General features: G+C 41.0%; 1 protein-coding gene across 1 annotated transcript; it reads right to left on the bottom strand.

The window, feature by feature from the left end:
• Positions 1–425: 425 nt before the first annotated feature.
• On the bottom strand, positions 426–26,488 carry LOC145395521 (uncharacterized). Its single transcript, XM_080269129.1, has 5 exons — positions 26,356–26,488; positions 23,565–23,632; positions 12,611–12,737; positions 3,282–3,385; positions 426–697 (listed from the first exon to the last, which is right to left on the bottom strand). Exons 1-5 carry the CDS (start codon positions 26,486–26,488, stop codon positions 653–655), a joined length of 477 nt encoding a protein of 158 aa, XP_080125255.1. The 3' UTR covers positions 426–652.

Below are 26,488 nucleotides of genomic sequence, written 5' to 3'. Positions count from 1 at the left end.
TTTTTGGAGAGACGTTTTAAATGAAAAGAGAGGTAGAGCATAGCTTTCTCTAGCTCCTTCCTTAAGACACGTCCTCCCCAAATTAAACAAAATTGCCAGGAGGTGTCAAGAAAAAAATATCACCTAACGTTAGTGAAGGGGAAGGGGTGGATGTTCAGGGGACTTTGTTGAATCCAGTCGATGGTCTTCCAGGGAAAGACGATTTTCTACACACTGTATCCGGACGTACTGTGTGTGTGTGTGTGTGTGTGTGTGTGTGTGTGTGTGTGTGTGTGTGTGTGTGTGTGTGTGTGTGTGTGTGTGTGTGTTTTGCGTGTGTGTGTGTGTGTGTGTGTGTGTGTGTGTGTGTGTGTGTGTGTGTGTGTGTGTGTGTGTGTGTATCCTTGCCACCTTCAAACAATCACCTCAACTCAGAATGTGTGTGTGTGTGTGTGTGTGTGTGTGTGTGTGTGTGTGTGTGTGTGTGTATCCTTGCCACCTTCAAACAATCACCTGAACTCAGAATAAACCATCACTTATGTCAGGGTTAAACATATACTCCATAAACCCCGTCACAACCTAAGTCAACCTCAGCTGAATAAAATCGTTTGAAGGCAACGAGAATACACAGCAAGATACGTCATTGGACTGAAGGTGTTACTCTTGTCTTTAATTATTCCAGTCCATTGATGCAGGCTGTGAAACGATCCATCTGATCCTGGAAAAGATAATGCATACAAATTATAATGCAATTAATGATGTAGCCTGCACTCGCTGTTTCTATCATCCTCCAAGTAGAAAAGCTAAGCTGTGAATTGCCAGACCCTTTGGGGATATTGGCCTTGGAGGGAACAAAAATGTCTTTAGACGACCCTAACGAGATTATTAAAAGGATTTGGCTTCGTATTCATAACGAATCTTGTGGTGTTTATAAAAGATCCTCAACTTAGGATTCTGAAAATATGGCTCAAATTCAAAAGAAACATCGCCAAGCATCCTTCACTTTGACCCAGTTCTCTCCTAGTTACTATTAGTGACTCCTGCTTACAGCGAGTGACTCTCCTACTTACAACGAGTGACTCTCCTGGTTACAGTGAGTGACTCCTGGTTATAACGAGTGGCTCTTCTGCTTACAAAGTGACTCTCTTGATCACAAAGAGTGGTATCTAGTTACCGTTAGTGACTCTCCTGGTTACAATGAATGACACCTATAGAAGTTACCATGAGAGACTCCTGGTTACAACCAGTGACATCTAGTTACAATGTCTCTTCTATTACAACCAGTGACTAGTAGTTACGAAGACTCTCTTGATTACAACGAATGACAACTGCCTACAATGAGTGATTCCTGGTTACAATGAGTGACTCCTGGTTACAACGAGTAACTCCTCTGGTTATGCTTGACACAGAGACTAATGTCTTCGTGGACCTTGTCTTGCCGCTAGAATGTTTGGCAAGCATCAGCAATATATATATATATATATATATATATATATATATATATATATATATATATATATATATATATATAGAGAGAGAGAGAGAGAGAGAGAGAGAGAGAGAGAGAGAGAGAGAGAGAGAGAGATACAAATATGGAGGGGGCAGATTATGCTAAATTTCTTGGACTCATTTTGAAAAAAAAAAAAAAATGCTTCCTCAACATGGGTCCAATTCCCAGCCGTTATTAGCTATGATGAATAGTGGCATTTTAAAAAGTAATAAACGCTACTTCACCTTGGGTTCAATGTTCAGTCAATACCAGAAATACAGTTACTGATAGCTTTTTCATAACAACAAATGCTTTATCAATTTGGGTTCAAGTATCAACCGTTATCAGAGGTACAACTACTGATGAACGTTTTGAGTCATAAATGCTACACGAACACGAGTCCCATTCCCAACCATTACTTAACATTAGCACAAGAATAACTTGAATTTTGTCACAAATTTCCTTGAATTAATTTGACACTATACTTGTTTTCGTATGAATATGATTCATTTAATAGACTGTCGACAACAAAATTTATATAAAGTTAGATATCAACTTCAAAAAATTCTCTCTCTCTCTCTCTCTCTCTCTCTCTCTCTCTCTCTCTCTCTCTCTCTCTCTCCATTAATCAGACTGAGCACTTTTTACATATTTGCTACTGTCAGGCAATTATATCAAGTTTTGGAAAGGCTTCTGTTTTTTATATGATTAATTAAAGCCATGTCTGATAAATCATAATAAAATTAAGGGAAATAAAATAAAATCCTTATAGATTAATGAAAGCGATTTCTGAAAATATAGATTAATGAAAATAATTGAAAAGAATGTACGTGCCACAATGATTAATGAAATTAGTGTCTGATAAAAATAATGAAATGAACAAGAACAAAATAAAAATATAAGCACTAATGATTATTGAAAGCCTTGTCTGACACCTTACTGTTCTAATAATCAGTTCTGAGAGAGATAAAGCCGGCTAGCCCAGGCAATAATACCACAAAAATACGTCATTAGGCTGAAGTAGGTACGTTAGTATGTTCGATGGATATAGTGTGTATATGGTTCTTAAGACTTCACCATTAAGATTTTCGCTACAGTAAACGTCCCAATAAAATTCTTTCGCCCTCAGTTAAAAAGACATTTTGCAGCTGTGGAGGATTTCTGAACTAGAGATAAAACTTTCTTTAACTCCATCACCACCTAATTCTTTCACCTTAACCTGACCCTGATGTATGTTCCCTTGTAGCTTATTGCACGTAACTCAGTGGCAGAAAAAGTGCTATAGCTATATATTCATTCCACAGCACTTCGTCATGGCTAGCATCGTATTCTGGTGATAATCTGTTGTTCATAGCCGATACTGAAGATGGATAGATGATAATTTTAGGCCAAGTTAAAGTTAAAACTGTATGGAGCTAAAATATAATCACCAGGCAGCAGCAAAGATTAAACATAAATTACATCTATTTACTGAAGTTGATAAAATTCTACAAGGAACTAGACGACGTTTTCTCCAGCACAATGGCATTTTTATTTGCATTTTTTATACGATTGGAAATTTTGTTTTTCTTAAGAACGGGAACTGATGAGATGGGGTTAAAGAATAGATTATTTTAATGCACAAAAGCACCAACGCCAAAAACACAGGAAGAACTAACATGGTTCACGCTGTTCAGTTTGATGGTCACAGAACTGTATCCTAAAGTGAATAGTCAATAAATAATTAGTTAGTAAAAATAAAAGATGAAATAAATCTAGGGCATACAATTGTGAATAAATGGCGGCAGAGACAGACAGAACCAAGAGGTCTTACCGGGTCCAGTTTGTAGACAATGCATCTGAACAGAGGAAAGGCTTTCACCATGGAAACGCCCTTACCGGCCAACTCGTCCAGAGTGAAGCACCGTTCCCGCAGCTCTGGTCAAGGAACATTACGGAACATTATCTGGCTGGACTCCGAAGATATCTAAGAGGTTGTGGAGGACTGGGTGATGTGGGAGTTAGTTGTAGTGGTGGAGAGTAGTGCTGGTAGTGGAAGATGGAGATGGTGATGGATGGAGGTGGTGGTGGTGGTTGATGGTGGTGGTGGAAATTAGTGGTAGTGGTGGAAGTTAGTGGTGGTTGTGGTGGAAATTAGTGTTGGTGGTGGAAGCTTCTGGTCGTTGTGGTGGAAGTTAGTGGTGGTGTTGGAAGTTTGTGGTCGTTGTGGTGGAAACAAGTGGTGGTGGTGGAAGTTAGTGGTGGTTGTGGTGGAAGTTATTGGTGGTTGTAGAAGTTAGTGATGGTGGTGGAAGTTAGTGGTAATGGAAGTTAGTGCCGGTGGAAGTTAGTGGTAATGGAAGTTAGTGCTGGTGGAAGTTAGTGGTAATGGAAGTTAGTGCTGGTGGAAGTTACAGGTGGTGGAAGATAGTGGTGGTGGAAGTTACAGGTGGTGGAAGTTATAGGAGCTGGAAGTTGCTGGTTGGTTAGTGTTGGTGGAACTTAGTGGTGGAGTGGTGGGTGGTGGGTCGAGTTTTTAGAGAAATTCGTGTGGTATTGGTGATAGTGATGGAGGGGGATAGTGGTATAGTGGTGATAGTGATGGAGAGGGATAGTGGTGGTGATGGTGATAGTGATGGAGAGGGATAATGGTAGTGATGATAGTGATGGAGGGGGATAGTGGTGGTGGTGATAGTGATGGAGGGGGATAGTGGTGATGGAGGGGGATAGTGGTATGGTGGTGATTGTGATGGAGGGGGAATGTGGTGGTGATGATAGTGATGGAGGGGGAATGTGGTGGTGGTGATAGTGATGGAGAGGGGAATGTGGTGGTGGTGATAGTGATGGAGGGCCATAGTGGTATGGTGGTGGTGATAGTGATGGAGGGGGAATGTGGTGGTGGTGATAGTGATGGAGGGGGATAGTGGTGGTGGTGATAGTGATGGAGGGGGATAGTGGTATAGTGGTGATAGTGATGGAGGGGGATAGTGGTGGTGGTGATAGTGATGGAGGGGGATAGTGGTGGTGGTGATAGTGATGGACGGGGATAGTGGTGGTGGTCACGATAGTGATGGAGGGGGATAGTGGTATGGTGGTGATAGTGATGCAAGGGGATAGTGGTGGTGGTGATAGTGATGGAGGGGGATAGTTGTGGTGGTGATAGTGATGAAGGGGATAGTGGTGGTGGTGACGATAGTGATGGAAGGGGATAGTGGTGGTGGTGATAGTGATGAAGGGGATAGTGGTGGTGGTGACGATAGTGATGGAGGGGGATAGTGGTATGGTGGTGATAGTGATGAAGGGGATAGTGGTGGTGGTGACGATAGTGATGGAGGGGGATAGTGGTATGGTGGTGATAGTGATGCAAGGGGATAGTGGTGATGGAGGGGGATAGTGGTATGGTGGTGGTGATAGTGATGGAGGGCGATAGTGGTATGGTGGTGATAGTGATGGAGGAGGATAGTGGTGGTGTCGTAATAGTGACGGAGGGGGAAACGGTAACGGGGATAATAATATAGGGGGTGATGATGGTGTTGTGGTGGTGGTGATAGTGATGGAGGGGGAGATGGTAGTGGCGATAATGATATAGGGGGAGATGATGGTGTTGTGGTGGTGGTGATAGTGATGGAGGGGGAGATGGTAGCGGGGATAATGATATAGGGGATGATGGTGTTGTGGTGGTGGCGATGGTGACGGAGAGGGAGATGGTAGCGGGGATAATGATACAGGGGGAGATGATGAAGTTGACGGTGATGTAGAGGGAGATGGTGGTGGTACTAATGATGTTGGGGGAAGATGGAGATGGTGATAATGATGCAGATGGAGATGATAGTGGCGAAAGGAGGGGTGATGGTGGTGTAAGGTGGAGGGGAGAGAGGTAAAGGGGTTGGTGAGGGGGATGAGAGGGATGTTGTGGTGATTTATGTAGTGGAGGTGGTTCTGGGTTTGTTGAGAACATGTTGTTTTGGTGGTGATGGAGTTGTGGTGGTTTGGATAATGAAGTGGGTGGTGGCGGTTTTAATAATCATAAAAGTAAGAATAATAATAATAGTAATAAAAATAATAGCAGCAGCAGCAGCAGCAGTAGTAGTAGTAGTAGTAGTAGTAGTAGTAGTGGTAGTAGTGGTGGTGGTGGTGGTGGTGGTGGTGGTGGTAGTAGTAGTATAAAACTGCCTAATGGTACACATTTGTAATATTGGGCGTGCCCGCAAGCAATCCCCCCAAACCCCCCTCCTCTCACCCCTTCCCCTCATCCCTCTTTCTCCCCCTTCCCCCTCCCCCACCCCTCCTCCCTTCTCTCCTCCCCCTTCCCCTCCTCACCTGATAATGACGTAACTAGGCCACACCCCCTTGTCCAGAGGTACGCGAGGGATCATTTTTAATCATAAGAGTTCAGTGGGACCCACATCCACCTCATTCAACAGCTGGTTGGTATATGACAAAGGGAGACCAACGTGAATGGCCTTGACCACAAACACTTTCACTTTCGTAGGGCAAACCCCTCAGTGTTCTGGGATACTTATATTCTGTCTTGACCGTGGCTGTCACTTAGCAAATAACAACAAAACACTCGGCTGATACTGTACTTTCTCTTCCGTAGGGCAGTTTCTCTCAACGTTCCGGGATACTTGTTCTTGGCCTTGACCCTGACTTACATTTTTTTTTTTTTTGCAAGGAAGAAGGAACCAAAGGCCAGGAACCCGCAAACCATTCCTTCCAAGAAATAAAAACAATACAAAAGAGAGCCAAATTCACGATCCGTTCATTTCGAGATGCCTGGACACATTCCGTTTGAAAGTTTTAAGATCATAGGAAGTAGGCAATACAGACAGAGGAAGACAGTTCCAGAGATAACCTGTTGCATACATGAAGGACTGGAGTAATGGTTAATTCTTGCATTCACAAACGGGATGAGAGTTTGTTGCTAGGTGGATGCTACATGCCCTTCGTAGAGGTGGAGGGATACAAAGAGACAGTTCAGAGGGGCAGTGACCATTGAAGAAGTGATGGAAAAGAGATAAAGATGCAACGGTAGTGAAGAGACAGAGATTGAGAGGAGCCAGTAGAAGGAAAGAAGTAAATGATACGAAAAGCTTCCAATTCCGTCCTCTTGAGAAAAGCTGTATGTGGGGAGCCTCCCCACACATGAGAGTTGTACTCTATACAAGGGCTAATAAAACCCGTGTAGAAAGGCAACAACTGTGCAGGGGTAAAGAAGGTATGGAGTCGGTTTTGTACACATAATCTCTTGGACGCAGATTTTGCAAGAAATGTAATATGTTTTTTCCAAGATAAGTCCCGAGAAACTGAAACCCCAAGTATGTTTATGGATGATGCAGGGTTGAACTGGATATAATTAAACATTAATGGGTACTCCTGTGGAAGATTTTGTTGGGTTGATAGGGGAAAGAACTGAGTCTCTGATGCATTAAAAACAAGATTATTTTTATCCCAATCAGAGATACAAGGCATGTCAGACATTAGGTGTGCCATAGCCTCATCCCTTGTTTGTTGAAGTAACTGTTGAGATGGACGTTACTGGAACCGAATGGAAAGGTGAAGAGTGAAATCATCAGGGTGTGAGTGGATAAGGTTAGATCTGCAGCTTAAAAGGTCACTGATGATTAAACGGAAGAGAGTTGGTGATAGGACAGAGCCCTGAGGATCTCCACTGATGACAGATATAGGAGAAGAACAATGGCTGTTTACAACAGCAGCTATAGAACGACCAGAATAGAAGCTTTAGATGAAGGCACAGAGAGGATAGAAAACATAAGAGGGCAGTTTATGTCAGACTCGATCGAAAGCCTTTGAGATGTCAAGCGCAATTTCAGAGCTTTCGCCAAAGTCCCAAAAGGAAGATGACCAGGAGTCTGAAAGGTAGGTGAGAAGATCATCAGTGAAGTGTCCCTGACGGAACCCATACTGACGATCAGAAACAAGATTGTGTTAGGAAAGAAACATTAAAATTGTTCTGTTACGAATAAACTAGAAAACCTTTGAGACACAGGATGTTAAAGCAATTTGGCGATAGTTAGAGGGTTGGGAATGGTCATCCTTCTTTGGGAAAGGCTGAATAAGAGCAAACTTCCACCAAGAAGGAAAGGTACAAATTGAAGGACAAAGGCGAAAGAGTTGACTTAGGCAGGGTGTTAGCACAGAAGCACAGTTCTTGAGTACAACAGAAGAGACTCCACCAGGACCATATGACTTGTTAGTATTGAGGCCAGTAATGGCAGAAAATACATCAGCTGAAGAAATTTTAATGTTAGCCACAGGAAGTCAGATGGGGGAAGTGACGGAAGCCTGAGGGCTTCCCTATTAGCAGTTCGAAAGTGCCGCAACCATCGTTTGTTTGGAGGGTCCAGAGGCCGTACCGGAGCGATAGGACAGGTCAAGTTAATAAGGTTGTGATTGGAAGAGCCTTACGGAGAGGAAAGATTAACTGTGTAAGCAGAAGGACTAGTTGTAAGGAAGAGGTCAAGTATGTTGGATCTCTCTCCAAGACGGTCAAGGATATGGTTAGGTTGCTGTACAAATTGCACCAGATCATTAAGGATAGAAAAGATGTAGGCATGTTCACCAGGTGGATCATTGGAAGGATAGGAATGCCAAAGGTGGTGGTGAACTGTAAAATCTCCGAGAATGGAGATTTCAGAGATAGAAGGAACGAATAGGATGTGTTCCATCTTAGATGTAAGATGGTCGAAGAATATTTCAGTCAGTAGAATTAGAGGATAAGTAAATAGCATAGATATATACAATATTCAAGAAAGCCAGTGGCTCTAATTGTGTCCTGCTGATGTTTGGAGATACTCAGTGAATTCTAATAATACTGTAAATACTCATCGGCGGATATATTCTGATGTGAGAGCTTAAAGGAAAATGAATGAACAAGAACTATCAACTGCGATCTTAAAAATTTACCCTCCAAACTGTATTAAGCAATTCTGGGATGGTGTCGCAGCTAATGAAATGATACATTTCAAAATACCTTACAGACTTGACACTATGGTTACCATCGCTAACATATTACCTACTTCAAAATCTGGAGAAATGGGTCACTGGGTTTGTTTTTTCATAAAGGATCACATTATATATTTTCTTGATTCATATGGTCTTCTACCTAATCAGCACTCTGAACATTTCGTAACTTTTTAAATATATTATAAAATATTTAAATCGTGCACACGACCCAACCGCCTGCAGGGTTTTTCTCCTTACGTTTGTGAGGCCTATGTATATATTATTTTTCATACATGCCACATGTACAGATTGATGATTATAATAAAAAAAAATGCAGCAAACATTATTATGCCAAGAACGACAAAACTGGTACTATAATGTGTATTAATACCTTCCTGTGCTTCTTCCTGACTGCCGACGTACTTTCTGCCTGAATAAATATACTTACAAAAGAATGTGCATTTTACCTATGCAAGAATCATTAATAAAGTTTGCAGTCACTACATACTGATAAGTATCAGTCTTTGCGGTTCCATAACAGGTGATGGGTGGGTGGATGAGAGTACTTGGTATTAATCTACAGATGTATATATTCCCTACCACCATCAAGATCAACTAAAAGTACCTGGAAACACCAAGTGAGATTGCCCTAGGGAAGTGAAAGTTGTTATTCACTATCAAAACTACTGTATCAGCCTAGTGTTTTGTTGTTGTTATTCGCCAAGTGAAAGCCACGGTCAAGGCCGAGTAAAAGTATCCCGGAACGCTCAGAGAGATTGCCCTCCGAAAAGTGAAAGTGTTTGTGGCCAAGGCCTCTCACCATGGTCTCCCCTGGTCATTTACCAACCCATCATTGAATGGGTTAGATGTGGACCCCGCTGAGCTTTCATGATTAAAAATCATCCCTCGCTTACCTCTGGTCAAGGGGGTGTGGCCTAGTTATGTCATAATCAGGTGGGGAGCGGGAGGAGGGGGGGAGGGGGAAGGGGGAGGGGAGGGGTGTATGGGTGGGATTGCTAGCGGGCATGCTCAATACTACGGATGATGTTTTATTTGTTCTTTATAATTTCGACCTCTTTTTCCACACAACCTTTGAGGTAAAAGTCAAGGCGCTTTTTTTTTTTTAGAGGTTGCAGATGCTTCTTTGTTCGTGAGGAGAATACTGGCTGTTCTGGAAGTTATGTAACACAAGCTTGATTGAAAAAACAGCAGATTCGTCTGACTGTTGCTTTGCTCATATTCGTGGCTTTTGCTGTTCGAGCAACAGTATATATATATATATATATATATATATAATTCCCTAATAAGGCAATATAGTGTTATGAATGTCTCTTTTTCCTAATAATAACAATGACTTTTTATAAATACCACAACACTTGGCACGGTTGGTTTCCAACGGTGCCACGCTTGTATGGGTAGAGTGACCGTGTTAATCCAGGTCATTTCCACACTGGCCGCCACCCGAGATGGATGCTATTACTCCTTCTACTCGCTCTCGTGTGCTCCACAGTAGAGAAAAAGAACTTATTTACAATGTAAATACGTATTATTTTAGAAGAGAAGGCAATCAGAGGACCTATAATTGTTCCCTTAAAAGCTGTTGCTCGAACAGCAAAAGCCACGAACATGAGCAAAGCAACAGTCAGACGAATCTGCTGTTTTTTCAATCTAGCTTGTGTTACATAACTTCCAGAACAGCCAGTATTCTCCTCACGAACAAAGAAGCATCTGCAACCTCTAAAAAAAAAAAAAAGCGCCTTAACTTTTACCTCAAAGGTTGTGTGGAAAAAGAAGTCGAAATTATAAAGAACAAATAAAACATCATACGTTAAGGAAAGTAGCACATTCATAAGAAAAACATAATGTTGACAGACAGACAGTAACAGAGAGAGAGAGAGAGAGAGAGAGAGAGAGAGAGAGAGAGGAGGGAAAGGGAATGGAGATCAGGGGGATAGGCAGACAGCGAGGGAGGGAGGTTGGAGAGGCCGGAGATAAGGGAGAAAAGGCAAGAAGGAGGGAGGGAGGGAATATGGTGGAAATGGAATTATAAACCACAAATAAAACATCATACTTTAAGAAGAAAATCACAGCTATAATAAAAAATAATGTTGAAGAGAGAGACAGACAGACAGAAACAAAGAGTAGGGGGGAAAGGGCATGGAGAAAGGGATTGAATAAGAGCACAACAAGAGAGACAGACAGTCAGTCAGGAGGCTTTTCCTCAAATTCTAATAATTCATAAAACCGTATAGACTTATTATACAAATAAATCTACAAAAAATGCAATTTCTATATGCAGAGAGAGAGAGAGAGAGAGAGAGAGAGAGAGAGAGAGAGAGAGAGAGAGAGAGAGAGGAGAGAGAGTGGTGTGCTAGGAGGGAGAGTTGTCATTTACGCCTTGTCTCTAATCCAGTTAAGTTGCCCAGTACAAAGTATGGCAACACTGTGGGACGAGGACTCCCCAAGAGGGACAACGCCCAAACGCTCTTCATAAAATAGACAGACCATAGTAGTAGTAGTAGTAGTAGTAGTAGCAGCAGCAGTAGTAGGGTGGTGGTGGTAGTAGTAGTAGTAAAAGTAGTAATGATAGTAGTAGTAGTAGTAGTTGTGGTGGTGGTGATGGTGGTGGTGGTGGTAGTTGTAGTAGTAATAGTAGTAGTAGTAGTAGTAGTAGCAGTAGTAGTAGTAACAATAATAATAATAATAATAATAATAATAATAATAATAGTAATAATAATAAAAATATAGTACCAACTGCCAAGTTTCACTTTGTCTGTCCCTCCAGATATCGCCCTCATAATTGTTCTGTCTTGAGAAGCAATTGATTATGGCTTTCCATAGCTTCTGATGGGACAAGATTCATATGGGCCTACTACTACTACCACCACCACTAAGCTGGTAAATACCTCGCACGGTTGACTCACTTATCTCAGATTTCTTTCCAGCACTTCACTTTATCTCATCCTTGTCTATCAACTGCACAATTTCGAATATCTGAGCGTAAGTCAAGTTCTTCCTCTTCTTGATTTCCCTTGCAGTTGCCACCACATTATGCTGAGCAATGGTGGGAGGATGGAACTGGGGTATGTCGGCCATTGTTATGTCACAAAAAAAGGTTTGGAAATGGCTATCACTTTACCCTGAGGCGACGCACACTTGAATGGCGAGGTGGGAATCAGGGCTGCCAGATTATTCTGAGCACAAAATGCCAAACTTAGCTGGATTAAAAAAAAAAAAAATCCAAAAAGGCCAACTTCTTCCATGTTCATGAATACAAAAACTTTTGAACAATATGAACAGCAAACGATTATTTCAATCGCATGAAATATTCATACAAAGTAATGTTGTCAACAACAATCATATAAAGGCCAATCTGGCAGCTCTGGCAGGAATGTTGAGGCGGCAGGTGGCCAATCACAGCGCCCCAGACGACCTGAAGTCACAGGCCGGACTTCTTGAATTTTTTCCACCATGCCCGTTGCATTACAGCCTGCATCTGGGGCACGATAATCGTGTTTGTGCAGCTTTTTAGGTAGCCAAGATAGCAGAAAAACACAATAGCTAAACCGAAGATAGCAGAGGGCTGAGAATATATATATATATATATATATATATATATATATATATATATATATATATATATATATATATATATATATATATATATATATATATATATATATATATATATATATATATATATATATATATATATATATATATATATATATATATATATATATATATATATATATATATATGTATATATATATATATATATATATATATATATATATATATATATATATATATATATATGAGAAAGAAGGAACCAAAGGCCACGAGTTCACAATAAATGTTCCTCCCAAGAGAAAAAAAATTCAAGAGAGAGTCAAATTCAAGATCTGATCATTTCGAGATGCCTGGACACACTGTATTTGAAAGACTGGAGATCATAGGAAAAAACCCTTATGGGATGAAGAAAACGACATATGGAAGGCACTGCATGGTAATGCTGACTAAGCCGTACCTTGTGGAGCCGAAGAATAGGCGGGAAATATATGACAACCCTACATGAAAGTTTGTGAAGAGGGTGGTAATCTTTGCTATTAATCAGCCCTTTCACCTCGATGATGGATTTTGTGTTTGTTCCCGTTGAGAGAGAGCGAGAGAGAGAGGTTGGGGGGGAGGACTTACCAGCCAGCGTTGAAGGGAAGTTCTCCACATTAATATGGACGTGGAAGAGCTCAGAACATTCATGAATGATACCAGGCAGGGCTTTGAAGGTCTGGTCATCAATCTCACTGTGGACCTTACTCAGGATCTGTGGAAGAATTTCTTCAGTGATTTATTGTTGGATGTGGATGGTTAATATCTTGTATGTTATTCATGCTGAGCGTGGCAATACTGGAAGGACTTATGTAACACAGAAGAGGGCAGTAAGGTGCAAAGAAAATAAATCGCTTAGAAGAAGGTGTTAATCCACCATGTGCCGACTATTTTTAGCCCTATGGGTCACCCCAGTGCCGGCCATTATTTGACCTTTTTTGGGGGGGCTAAAATGATAGATTTTGATGTGGAAACAACGAATTTCGCCGTTAAAATGCTCACCGAGGCTCGGAAATGAGTTTTATTCAGTCCAGCACACTCGTTTACAGGTATAGTCGCTCTCTCACGCTCACTATGTACGTGAGAGAAAGCCGTTTTCTATGTAGGGTATACTCAGGTACTTATGCTGGGAAGGTATAGCAATGTTCAGTACACTTTTCTGATTACTTATTACTTCAGCATCTATCACAATTTGCGTCTTTCTCACTGTGAATGCATGAGCTTTCACTTGAAGATAGGTATTTACAACTTGACTTCACTATATAGTCCTTACACTTACAAGAAAATATTTACAACATACACTTACATGAAAATACTTAGAAAATGCCTTCACTATGTACAGCATTGGGTGAGGCACACAGGCAGAGTGAGGCAGAGCTAGCATGAGGGGGGGAGTGAGTGAATGTATGGCCTCGACAGCCTGGCGGATGGTAGAGGAGCAGTTACCTTACATGCCTGCCAATTTTTACTGGCGAATCTTGAAAAATGCGGTCACAGTGAAGTTTTTTCTTTTAGACCATTTTAAAATGGCACTGGCACTGAGCACGCAGTTACGTCAGACTGTTTTAAAACGGCACTGGCACGGAGCGGGTTAAGGAACCTCCTCAACTGACGAGAACACGTGGCCAGGAAGGTGAAGCAAGGACCTTCCTTACCACGGTGAATGAAGAACGTGACTGTACGGATTTGAGTTAGTTTATAGTTGTGGCTATTAAGGTCTTATGCTTAAACCTCAAAGAGCAAAGTGAAGTGCATACACCTGATGGCTGACGGTCATTTAAGGAATGCCTGTGGTTATATCGTATGCTCAGCCTGCAGCCCATAGTACAGAACGCAGCCAGCAGCCATACAGGAAGGCCATATATGCTCCATCTTTCCCACGTGCATCAGAAATTATCGCAGAAAATGGGAATGTGCGTTCTACTTTGCAATCTAAGTTCTAAACATATGGCCATTAATTTAGTGTCTTCTGGCCTTTAATTCCTTCTTCCTTGCACTTAAAAATATTACTTGCAAACAAAGTAATTTTGCCTTTTCGATAAATAACACATGTTTATATATATTGTGTGATCTGACAATAATAATAATAATAATAATAATAATAATAATAATAATTCTGGATCACCCCGTCTCATTTATTAGATACAGGAACTAGGTTTGGGACTGTGATATTTTCTGCAAGAATTTATAGAAATATTGGCTCGTATTCTTGCCGAGAAAGGAGACTCCCTAACACCTCATCCTAAGCGATTCATTTTGTTTATTACTCCTTTCTATTGTCTTCTGTGACATTTAAATCATTTCAGTATCAACATTCACCGGATAACTAACATACAAAACTATAAATAAGTCAGCCATATCCAAAAATAAATCGGTAAGAAATAGATATTAGAAAGTAATTTTTTTTTTTATAATAACAGAACAGAGGAAGGAAAAACAAATGAATAAAAAAAATAATCCATACACCAGATTACTGGTGTCCCTTCTTCATAAAATATCTATAACAGTTAGACTTGAACAGCTGTAGGTTGAAGATCGGAGGAAAACAACTCTGGGGAGGCAAGTTCCAAAGAAATGCAGTACGGGGAACGAGAGAATTAGAATAGGCAGAAATTTTGCAATATGGCTGAGTGACATACCAGTCAAGAGTGCTACCAGATGCCCGAGTAGCACGAGGGAAGACATGGAGAGGTGGTACAATGGACGCAATTTCATCTGAGCATTTGCCATAAAAATATCTGTAAAACAATGCAAGGGAGGCAAAATTCCTTCTTACTTGTAGGGGAGGTAGTTTACTTGAAATGGCAGGGATGTTAATAATTCTTACAGCCTTGTTCTGCATTTTGTCTACTTGTTTTAATGCAACCTCTCAACATCCATTCCAGAAGGGTGAGCAATATTCAAGCTGAGAGTGCACATGACTCTTATAAATTACAGCTAACTGCTCGTCAGTGAAAAAGTTACGGACTGTGTACATTAATCCAAGTGTCTTTCAGGCGGTTTTAGCAAGTGATCTAACATGAGAGGTCCATTTGAGGGCATTGTTAAGTGAGACGCCAAGAATTTCAATACTTTTGGAGATGGGAATATTAGTAGTACTGAGAGTATTATACGAATCCGGCAATATCTGTCTATTAGTATATAATTAGTTTACTAGCATTAAATGAGACAAGGTTGTTTTGTCCCCATTCACTGATCGTAGATAGGTCTTGATTTATGGAGATGGCTGTACTGAGTTGAGAGGTAGAGATATTAGACTTTGTAACTGGGTGTCTGAGTGTGAATGAACTATGTAGTGTTGAGTCATCTGCATATGAGTGGATGGGATTGTGGGTGACAGATAAGAAATCATTAATATGAACCAGGAACAGGGTTAGGGCCAGAACTGATCCCCGTGGCACGCCGGCGTTAATTGAGTGGAGATTGGAATATACATCATCTACTTTTACTCTTATTATCCTGTCATTGAAATATGAGATCAAAGGAACAAAAGACGTTAGTCCATAACAAGGGAGTGGAATGCTGCCATACTCTATCGAAAGCTTTACAAATATCAAGGGGCTACTGCATGAGTTTCTCCATGAAGGTCAGTTGATCGATGCATGGTATGAATTAGGAGATTGAGTATGTCAATAGTGGATCTTTCATGGTGAAAACCATATTGTCTATCACTAATTAAGTTGTTGGATTCAAGATGTTTAACAATGTGCTTATTAAATGAAGTTTCAAATACCTTACCAAGAGAAGATGTGACTGCTATTGGTCTGTAATCAGAGGGGTCAGAGGAACTTCCTTCTTCGGAAATGGGTGCACATTGGCTTCTTTCCATGAATTAGGGAATGAAGAAGAATATATGCATAATCTGAATAATTTAGCTAGAACAGAGGCAACTTCAGGGGAACACTTTTTCAAAACGATTGGCGGATTTCCATTTGGGCCAGGAGCTTTGGTGGTGGGTAAATTGTCTAGGATAGATTTGACGTACCTTGTCTGTATTTAAAGTGGAACAGTTTCGGGAGAGTCAAGTTCTAGTACTGGGAAGTTCTGGCTGGCATCGTCTATGGTAGAATTTCTGGCAAATGTACTGGCAAAAATATCTCCTTTCGTACGTGGGTCATTTATAATGTTGCCATCTGAAGATTTTAGTGGGGGAATGGATGATGATTTGTTAAAGTTATTATTGAAAGAATTAAGAGTTGACCAGAATATTTTATTGTCAATAGGGTTGTTAAGCAGTTTTGATGCTTGCTTTTGAAGAAAGTATGATTTAGCTAGATTTATTACAGCTTTTGCATAATTTCTAGCGATTTTAAATTGAGAGAGTGATTCAGATGTTTTTTATTTTAAGTAAGAATTATATGCTAATGACTTTTGGGCTGTTGCTCTGGCACAGTTGCCATCAAACCATTTTGGAGAGTTTGATCTTTTAGTGAACTGTTGACCTAGTATGAATAAATCCATACCAGCTAATTTTAAGTCGCAAGTGTGGGACTGGGAAGAATTTGGATCACTAGAAAAGAAAGACTGCCATGGAATGTCAGCAAAATAATTTCTAAATCCATCCCAGATTGTCATGTCAAAGTGCCATCGGGTCACCCTGACAAGTTCAGAACGGGGGTGTGGGGGGGGGGGTTGACTAATAAGGCTTTGATGAGATTGTGGTCAGAGGATCCAAGTTGTGACAGTACCTCTATCCTGTATTGATCTGGATTATTTGCCAAGAACAAATCCAAGAAATGGGCATTATGGTCAGGATTATCAGGTTTTCTGGTTGGTTGCTTTACTAGATGGTTAAGATTAAACGATTCTGCATACAGCTCGCACTCTAGACCATCGTCATCAGTCCTGGCAGAATGAAATAGCCATTCAACATTATGTATGTTAAAATCACCCAAAATGGTAATTTCTGTGCTAAGGGCAAGGTTAAGGTTACTCAACTGTGTAGATATGGAATCAAATACACTGGGTTCCGACAAGCACTGGGGGAACGATAGACTACGCAGCTATATTTGGTAATATTTTGACAATTTAGTTTTTACAAAGAGTAATCAAAACTCGATGAAGTGAAGTATATAATTGTGTCAACTGCATATTGGGATTTGATATAACAACAGGTGCCGTCCTTGATATATCAGTTGAGGGTGAGATTTGTGTTACTGTAAGGAAAAAGACCAGAGGGGATATGGACTGAAGGAAAAAATGAACTATGTTTAAATTTGTGCTAAGGCCGCGTATGTTGGTGAAGAACAAGGCTGCACTTTCACTTCTCCACTGACGAGCATCATTGGAAATTGTGAGAGTCGCTGCTGGCACAGTCGCTTGATGGCGACTGGGAGGACTGTGTACCACCAGCCCTACCCTGCCGGTGGTGGCAATCCGGGGCACCACCTCATTTGACAGTAACATTGCAGCGGCCATAGCTTAAGAGAGTGAATAGGTGTGATATGTTATGCGTGTGTAGTGTGGTGTAGACAATTGAAGGCAGAGGTATTATGAGAGCATGCTGGCCTACTCTCTGTGTAAATGAAAGCACTGAAAATGTTCAGCAAAGGGATCTGGTCAGGATCAAGTCCTGAGGGCTGGTGAAATGGGAGCTCCAGCTCTCCCTATCACCAGCTTGCCATGTCTGCAGAAGAATACCACTTATAGAACTAACCAGATATTGTTGTCTGTCTCATTCACCTTTCATAATCACACTGGGGATAACTACAGTATATCTAGTTATGATGCCAGTCTGGGTCACATGGTCAAAAAGGCTTACAGTTTCAACAGGTCTTGCGGGTTCGGTCGGGGTAGAATATCTCTTCTTGTTTTATACATAAAAACATAAGAATATAAAAATAAGGATAATTACAGTAGACCAGTTGGTTTACATTAGGCAACTCCTACATGACTGTGACTGAAGTAGTAGAATAAGACACGGATAGTAAAGAAGTTGGCGCTCCCCCGCCCACCAAACCTTCAAGCCGATACCAACAGAAAAAGACGAGAAAGAACAACATTCAGTACAGGGAAACTGGTGTGAATAGGAGATTCATTGAGGTAAAATTAATCTCCTAATCATCCAGACATAAAGATTTAACTCATTCAGAGTCAACCTAACGAGCTTGACATGACTGTAACCTGGAACCTAACTTAACCCGCCCTGTCCCGACCACTTTTCCACAACTGACTCCCCCCAATCCCGACCATTATTGGAAAAATTATTTTTTGGCTCATACCTCCACTTTTGGTGAGAAACATCGAAAATTCATAGAGAAAACGCTCACCTGAGATTTAAAATACTTGATACAGGTAGCAGTACCTCCTCACCTTACTGTATTTTCTATCAAGCTTTCTCCAAAGAAAACGAGTTCTCTGGGAGGGTAACCATTCCACACCACTCATAAACAGTATTTATTTATTTATTTGGTACAAACTTATATGTAGTACGAGAGTATATTGGTTTTCACACAGTAATATAGGCAATATAAGCATAAGTTTCACTCACCAAACACATCAACATACCTGACCTTTTTTGGCGACATTACCTGATCATCATTTCTGACTGTTTCTTCCTCTAATGCTATGTAAAGTTTGTCCTCCACATTGTCATCAATTGGGGAATCACTCTGGCCCTTAATTTCGTACCATGGCAGGACATGTCTTTACTGGCCAGGTCACTGGTAAAAGGTGAATTGCCGAGACAATGGCATGCAGGGGGGGGAGGTCATGCTTGGTAAGGCATTGTCCCTGCCTGGCATCTTGTAGAGGAAGGTGTCCCGTGAATACGTACCAAAAATCACTCACGAAAAATGAAAATAGTGCAAATTAGGGACCTTGCAATTGATTCGCGTTTATGTACGTCAACGGGATTGGCAGTGACAAAAAGTGAGGAGGTTTATCCACGTCAACAGGACGTGGCAGGTTAATAAGAGACTGATATGTACTGCCATGGTACTATTTTCTCTGTTTACAGTATGGCTGGTGCTGGAGAGGGACTCCTTCACATGGTGGCACCGATATGACAAGGTGGCTCCACTGCCTGTTATATAAACCCCCCTAAGCTCATTCCCTATCCCCCCAAATGAGGACGGTGGTCCGCAGAACAAGGAAACTATACTTTGTGGTCCACTGGTTTCACATTTAGACGAATCTGGGGTTGCAACTACTACTGCAACTACAACAACCACTACTACTACTACTACTACTACTACTACTGCTGCTGCTGCTGCTGCTGCTGCTGTAACTGCTACTACTACTACTTCTGCAACAACTGTTACTACTACTACTTCTAGTAGTAGTAGTAATAATAATAATGATAATAATAATAATCTATCTATCTACTTATCTATTTATAGCCTGACACCTAATCTCGCAAAGGGTGGCCGCCGACAAAACGCCTCCAAGTCGCTCTGTCACCCACCATTTGACTGCCCTCCCTCCAACTCACCCCTCCTCCTTCATATACCTCTCAACTCCATCCCTCCACCTCATCCTCGGTCTACCCCTCCCTCTCCCTCCCTCCACCAAACCTACATACACCCTCTTAGTCTGTCTTTCATTCTCCATTCTCTCCACATTTCCAAACCACCTCAGTGTATTTCTCCTAATCTTCTCAACCACATCCACTTCCACCCCACAATGTTCCTTCACTTCTTCATTCATCAACCTGACCCTCCATGTTACTCCACATGCCCTTCTCAAGGAACTCATTTCTACTGCTCTCACTCTTGACTTGTTCCCCTCTTGCAGGGCCCATGCCTCGCTTCCATACGTCAGGGTAGGGATCACAATACTATCGTGCAGTGACTTCTTAACTTCCATACTCACCTCCCTATTACTCATCACTGTTTTCAGTGAACCAACAACCTTCCTTCCCTGCTGTACCCTTTCATGCACTTCATCCCCCAAAGTGTCCATTCTTACTCATCACACTACCCAGGTACTTGAATGCACTCACATTCTCCATATCCTCACCATCCAACCTTACAGTATTTTCTGTGACTTCATTCCTCTCAAACACCATAACTTTACTTTTGTTTACATTAACTTTCAGCTTCCTCCTCCTACACACTGTCCCAAATTCATTCACCAAACCTTGCAACTCCCATTCATCTTCACTCAACAATACAGTATCATCAGCAAACAGCAACACCGGAATCTTCCAAATCTCACCCTCATTTATCAGATCCACCCCCACATCCACTGCTCTACCTTGCACCTCCTTTACAACCCCATCCATGTATATATTAAACAGCCATGGAGAAATCACACAACCCTGTTTCAGTCCTACTCTGAGATCAAAGAACTCACTCAGCTCACCATCCACTCGTACCGTAGCCCTAGCTCCTTCATACATACTCTTCACAGCACTCAACAATTTCCCCTCCATTCCAGATGTTCTTAATACCTTCCACATACCTTGCCTATCTATTCTGTCATAAAGCTTTCTCCAAGTCCATGAAGGCAACATACACTTTCTTTCCCTTCTCTAGGTACTTCTCCACTAAACATCTTAGAACAAATATCTGATCTACACACCCTTTTCCCTTCCTAAATCCCTCTTGTTCTCCTCCAACTAGCTCCTCTGTCATATGCCTAACCCTATCAATGAGTATTCTACCATATATTTTACCAGTCACACTAAGAAGGCAAATACCCCTATGGTTACCACATACTTCTCTCTCCCCCTTTCCTTTGTATAAAGGAACAATAAATTATACCTGATTTCCAGTCCTCTGGAACCCTTCCCTCTTCCCAAGCCTAACTACACATCTTCCAGATCCACTTCACAACAATCACCCCCATACCTCAGCATTTCACCACACACTCCATCAATTCCTGTGGCCTTTCCCAACTTGATCTTCTTCATTGCTTCCACTACTTCTGCCCTCCTCTCATCTCTTCTTCTCCCACCCATTCCCCAACCACTTATACTTGCACTGCTCTCACTCTCTGCATTCAACAAATATTCAAAGTGCTCCTTCCATCTCCTCAATTTCTCTCTCTTCTCCACCAACAATCTATTATTACTATCTTTCACTCCCCTACTATTTCCCCTTTCACACTGCCTTACTTTCTTTACTTCCTTCCAAAACAATTTCTTACTCTCCCTCCATTTCACACTCAGATTCCTCCCAAACTCTTCATCCACTTTCTTCTTACTCTCCTTCACTAGTCTCTTCTCCTCCTCACATATACCTCTCTCTTCTCTCTCTCATCTTCTCCCGTACCTCTACTCACTAACCATTCACTGTATGCCTTCTTCTTTTGTTCTACAGCTTGTTTCACCTCATCATTCCACCATGCTGTCCCTTGCACACCCTTGCATCTCCTTCTCACTCCACAAACCACCTCACATGCTGTGCTTATCTCTTCCGTGAATATCTTACATACGTCTTCCATCCCTTCCATCTACCCTAACTCATACCTTCCTAATCTTTCTTCCACTATGCTCTTATACTCTGCCATTTTCTCACTATCTTGCAAATTCTCCACTCTTCTCACAGGAGCTGTTTCCTCCTGTCTTCCCCTTCGTCTCCTCAACCATTTTCTCTGCAGCTTTACTTTGTCCATCACTAAGTTATGGTCTGAGACTCCATTCCCCCACCCTCTCCACACTCTTGCATCCTACACTTGTCTTCTCATTCGCTCATCCACACACACATAGTCTATGATTCCCTTTCGTTCAACAAGTTCACCATCCATCTTTCTCATTACTCTCCACGTATACCGGTGGATCATCTTATGCCGAAAGTAGGTGTTGGCTATTACCAACCCCTTACCAGTACAGATGTCCACCAAAGCACTACTATTCTCATCTACTTCAGCTGGCCACCCCACTGACCAACCACTCCATCCACTCGTAGATTCCCAACTTTGCCATTCATGTCTCCAATCAAAAGCAGTCTTTCGCTTCTCTCAAATTTGTCTGTACATGCTACTACTCTCGCCCAAAACTCATCTTTCACTCTTGCCACTCGGTCCTCTGTCGGGGCATACACACAATCGCCCATGCTTGTATACCTACTTTCATCCTCACCCATACAATCCTTGCACCAACTGCTCCATACTCTCTTATATTCTCCTTCCACTTCTTGCTTATCATCAGACATACTCCCTCTCTTGCCCTCTCATTCTCATTGACTCCCGCACATATACCTAAACCATATTCCCATTCTCTCACCCTTTCCATTTAGTTTCAGTGAATCCACATATATCCAATTTTGCATCCTCAAGCACCTGAACAATCTCTCTCTCTTTCACTGCATCATTCAATCATCTCACATTCCAAGTTCCCACCCTCAGAATGTCCTTTGTCCGTTCCTTAGTCGTCAACGTATGGTCCGTCCTGGTCCGAGGTGCTTTATTCGCTTGTTTAGTTAGTTCTTTTTACAGGGTGGGGCACTAACCCACCACCAACCCTTTTAGTCGCCTCGTACGACAAGCAGGGATATTGGAGGAGTATTATTGAAACCCTCCTACCCCCAGGGGGGATATGTCTTAATATAAATTCAAAATATATTTTCAGGTAAAGTTAGAGAGCATTTACTAACAATCATGACTGATTTTGTTTCCATGCCATTATTAAGTCAATTTCTATTTTGCAGGGTCTTGAAGCTGAATGAGTGAAGATAAAGCTGTATGTATTAAGTGTTACATATACCTTAGCCCCTTCAGCACAATACATTCAGTATATATATATATATATATATATATATATATATATATATATATATATATATATATATATATATATATATATATATATATATATATATACAGTATATATATATATATATATATATATATACACAGTATATACTTGGTTATTTCTAGTGCAATAGTAAAGACTTCACAGAAATTCCAAAAAGAGTATGATCAATAGTCAGAGACGAATTCAGACAATAAATAAAGATATAAAAATAAATAAATACATAAATAAAAACTATTGGTGGAGCATCCCTGCTCCCAGATTCCCCAGAATCGTTGTATTTAAGATTAATTCAGACTTTAGAAATACAAGAAATTAAATCATTTTGGCGATAACAAGATGTTTGACTGACTGATGGACTAAAGAAAAATCCCTCTGGGTGCATCAGCTAAGGTCAAATGCTGCCTGATTTCACTGAAAAAAATGATATTAAAAGAAACCGAAAATAGACAAAGAAAAAAAAAAGAGGCAATTAAAACATCAAACATTCAACATAGATACATCAAACATTAAAAACCAGCTCATAAAAACAATCTTTAAACACACGACAGTGGTCATCATTTGAGAGAGAGAGAGAGAGAGAGAGAGAGAGAGAGAGAGAGAGAGAGAGAGAGAGAGAGAGAGAGAGAGAGAGAGAGAGACAGACAGACAGACAGACAGACAGACAGACAGACAGACAGAGATTGACCACAGAGACAGAGAGAGAGATATGTTTGAATGAAAGTGTATGTACTAAACATCACATCACACAAACTGGGAAAGTTTATGCATAATCCCAGGTTGCCATGCATTTAACAGGCATAACAAATAGGGTTAAACTCAAAAAAGGCTTGTGAAATATGTCACCTGGCCACATTTGTCCAGCTGAGACTGGCAAAACTCCAATGTCCTTGGTTTACTGCACTGCGTTAGCGCTGGGGAGAGGAAGGAAATTATTGCGAGATTTTGACACATAAATGAAGTGATGTGGTGGTAAATATTGACACCACACATTTTTATTTTAAGGCTTCCACACACACACACACACACACACACACACACACACACACACACACACACACACACACACAGACTGAAAACGATATCAACTTATCTATCGCGACTCATCATCATCATCATCATCATCATTACCATCATCATCCTCACCCTCTTTCCCACTAAAGGATAGAGTAAATCAGGAACCAACACGAAAGGAAAACCAAAAAGTACAATAATGAAAGAACTATTATCAGAATACCCAGTAAAATCGGCCACATATTCATTCTCACATTATCCAAGCTCTTGGAATCCTGACTACACCCCACACATCCAATATCTGCACTGTTGTATTATCCTGGACTTCTTCCATTTCAGAGGGGGGAGGCGCAGTGTTATTCCAGGGGGAGAGGAGGAGGAGGAGGTTTAGAGAGAAATCATTGTTTAACATCGGCGAGGGTTGCGTTTTAGAATGCTATTTTGGGTACTAGCTTGGCTATTGTTACGGATTTATTTCCAGGGCAAGATAAAGTATGTTTTGTGCATGCAGTGAATATCTAGGGTACTTATTCTTTGGAGGGAAAGGAAGCTCGGTAATACCTTTCACTAAGCGACTTACTTATTACACCTTACTCTCCTCTTCTGTTACAAACATCCCTCAAACATCGCCATCCTTTGCCTAAAACAAAAATACAAAAGGATATTAACTACCCATCTCCAAAAATTAATCGTTAAGGAAGAAGTGTTAGGAAACTTCCTTACCCAACCAGAATACAGGTCTAGGTTTCACAGTCCTCTGCTGTGGTGTTTGCTGTATTTTGCTGTGCTTAATAAAGCATAATTATTCTCTTCACATACACCTACTTAGCACTTTTTCTCTAACTTGGCCCAGCTTTTCGTCCTATCGAACTTACTTCAAGTAGCTCAGTCAAAGAAGAAGACAATATCTTGGCTCTACATCCTTGCCATAACATTTCTTCGTGAATAGCATCATCATCCAGTGTTAATCTACTATTATAACTCAGTGTGCACAATGGGGAGATGGCAGTTTTAGGCCAAGTTAATGTAAATGCAACAGAGTTAAAATCAGCCGGTCAACCAACAAGTAAAAACAAACAAATAAACAAACAAACAAACAAACAGACAAACAAACCCATGCCATGTGGTCTTCCATTCCCGCACCATGCAGCCACCTCCATCCCCTTTCCGTTTTGTAGCCCCATTAATTTTAATACTTCTTTTCCTCACATATTCATTTGCTATATATAATATATTTTCCTTAATGATCAATCCATTCTCCATCGTGATCTCTCACACCTCATCCTGCCTTCAAGCTCACAGACATGTATTTCTTTTACCATCTTATCAACATCTATTCCCTGTGGTTAATAGTACATCTAAACTCACACACTTCTACCCTATTAGCAACAGACATCTTTACTCAGAATCTATAAATTTAAGTGCTTCTATCTTATCCTAGCTATGCATCCCAAATAAATGCATTAACAGCCTCATTTCCACTATTCACACTCTTGTCTTTTCACTCGTGCCTTACAAGTCTCAAACCACTAAATCTATCTATCAATCTGTCCTTCTGTCTGTCTTTATCTGTGTCTATCTGCCTCTGTCTATCTGGCTATCTAGCAATATTTAAATACTCCCATAGAAATCTACACAACTCCACCATCAATAAGGAATTACAGCATTGGGCAGTTCTCCATCCACACCATACATCCACAAAACGTTCAGTAATATTTCATACTCCATTTCTGCTTCCATAACTGCCATACATACTGTACAGTCCTTCACACTTGCATCTCCACATTCCCACAGTAAACATCCGATCCACACGTCCTCTACCTCAACTGGGCCTGTGTTCCTGCCAGTTAAGGAAGCTCCCTAACACCTTTTCCGTACCAGTTTATTTTTGGCAGACATGTTATTAAAAACTCCTTGTGTGCTATGTTTGCTTTCCACGCTGGTATTGAAAAGATAAATAGGCCTACAACGTGCAAGACAGCAGTAAGGCGCAATATGGAAATGCTGTATATCACTAAGGACAAGGTATTTGGAAGCTTCCTTAATCAACAAGAATACGGGCCATGAAAACACACTGTTCATCACTAACGCGACATTCTGATATATTCCTCATCTTTCCTCTAATTATTCTTCCATATGAGATTTCTACATACACTCACCAGACAAATTATACTACATTTTTGTTTACACTCGCTTCTTTCACCTTTATTTTTGTACAGGAGCATAATTAAGGCATTCGTACACTCCACTGCTATAATTTCTCTAATACAAATATCTAGTATAGTCGCTAAGAAATATTTATACCACTCTCCCCGCTACACTTAGACCTGTATTCTCGTCAGTTAAGGATGCTCCCTAACGCCTTTTCCCAAAGTGATTTATTTTGTTTATTACACCTTACTGTTCTCCGTGTTACATAAATCACTTCATTATCGCCATAATCTGCATAAATGACGTAAAAAAGGATATTAACCAGGCATATCCAAAAATAAATCGGGAAGGAAAAGGTGTTAGGGAGGTGCGTTACCCCGTGGGAATCGAACGTATAGCACATGAACATCTGCTGCATTTACGTTGTTTAATCTCCTCACAGCATTAAAACATACAAATAAATCCTACTCACCTAACTTCAAGCCAAACACGTCCCTGGGATTAAAGTTGAATGGACTACCATCAGGACAGCCCCTGAGTCCCTTCTCCCCTGTTGGTTCAGAGGCTGCCATCATCATCATCACCAGAGTCAGCAGTGCCTTCAT

The sequence above is a fragment of the Coenobita brevimanus genome, chromosome 31 (genome assembly GCF_032717465.1).
Source record: "Coenobita brevimanus isolate Jiangsu-jjx chromosome 31, ASM3271746v2, whole genome shotgun sequence".
Lineage (NCBI taxonomy): Eukaryota > Metazoa > Arthropoda > Malacostraca > Decapoda > Coenobitidae > Coenobita > Coenobita brevimanus.
The sequence above is the reverse complement of the archived record's forward strand: the minus strand, read 5'-3'. Positions and strand labels throughout refer to the sequence as shown.

Coding starts and splice junctions, on each gene's coding strand:
- LOC145395521 (XM_080269129.1), bottom strand. CDS start 26,488: ATGAAGGCACTGCTGACTCTGGTGATGATGATGATGGCAGCCTCTGAA. Junction 12,738..23,564: donor AGCTGGACAAATGTGGCCAG/GTGACATATTTC, acceptor ATTCTTCCACAG/ATCCTGAGTAAGGTCCACAG. Junction 3,386..12,610: donor CTTCCCTTCAACGCTGGCTG/GTAAGTCCTCCC, acceptor TTCCTTGACCAG/AGCTGCGGGAACGGTGCTTC.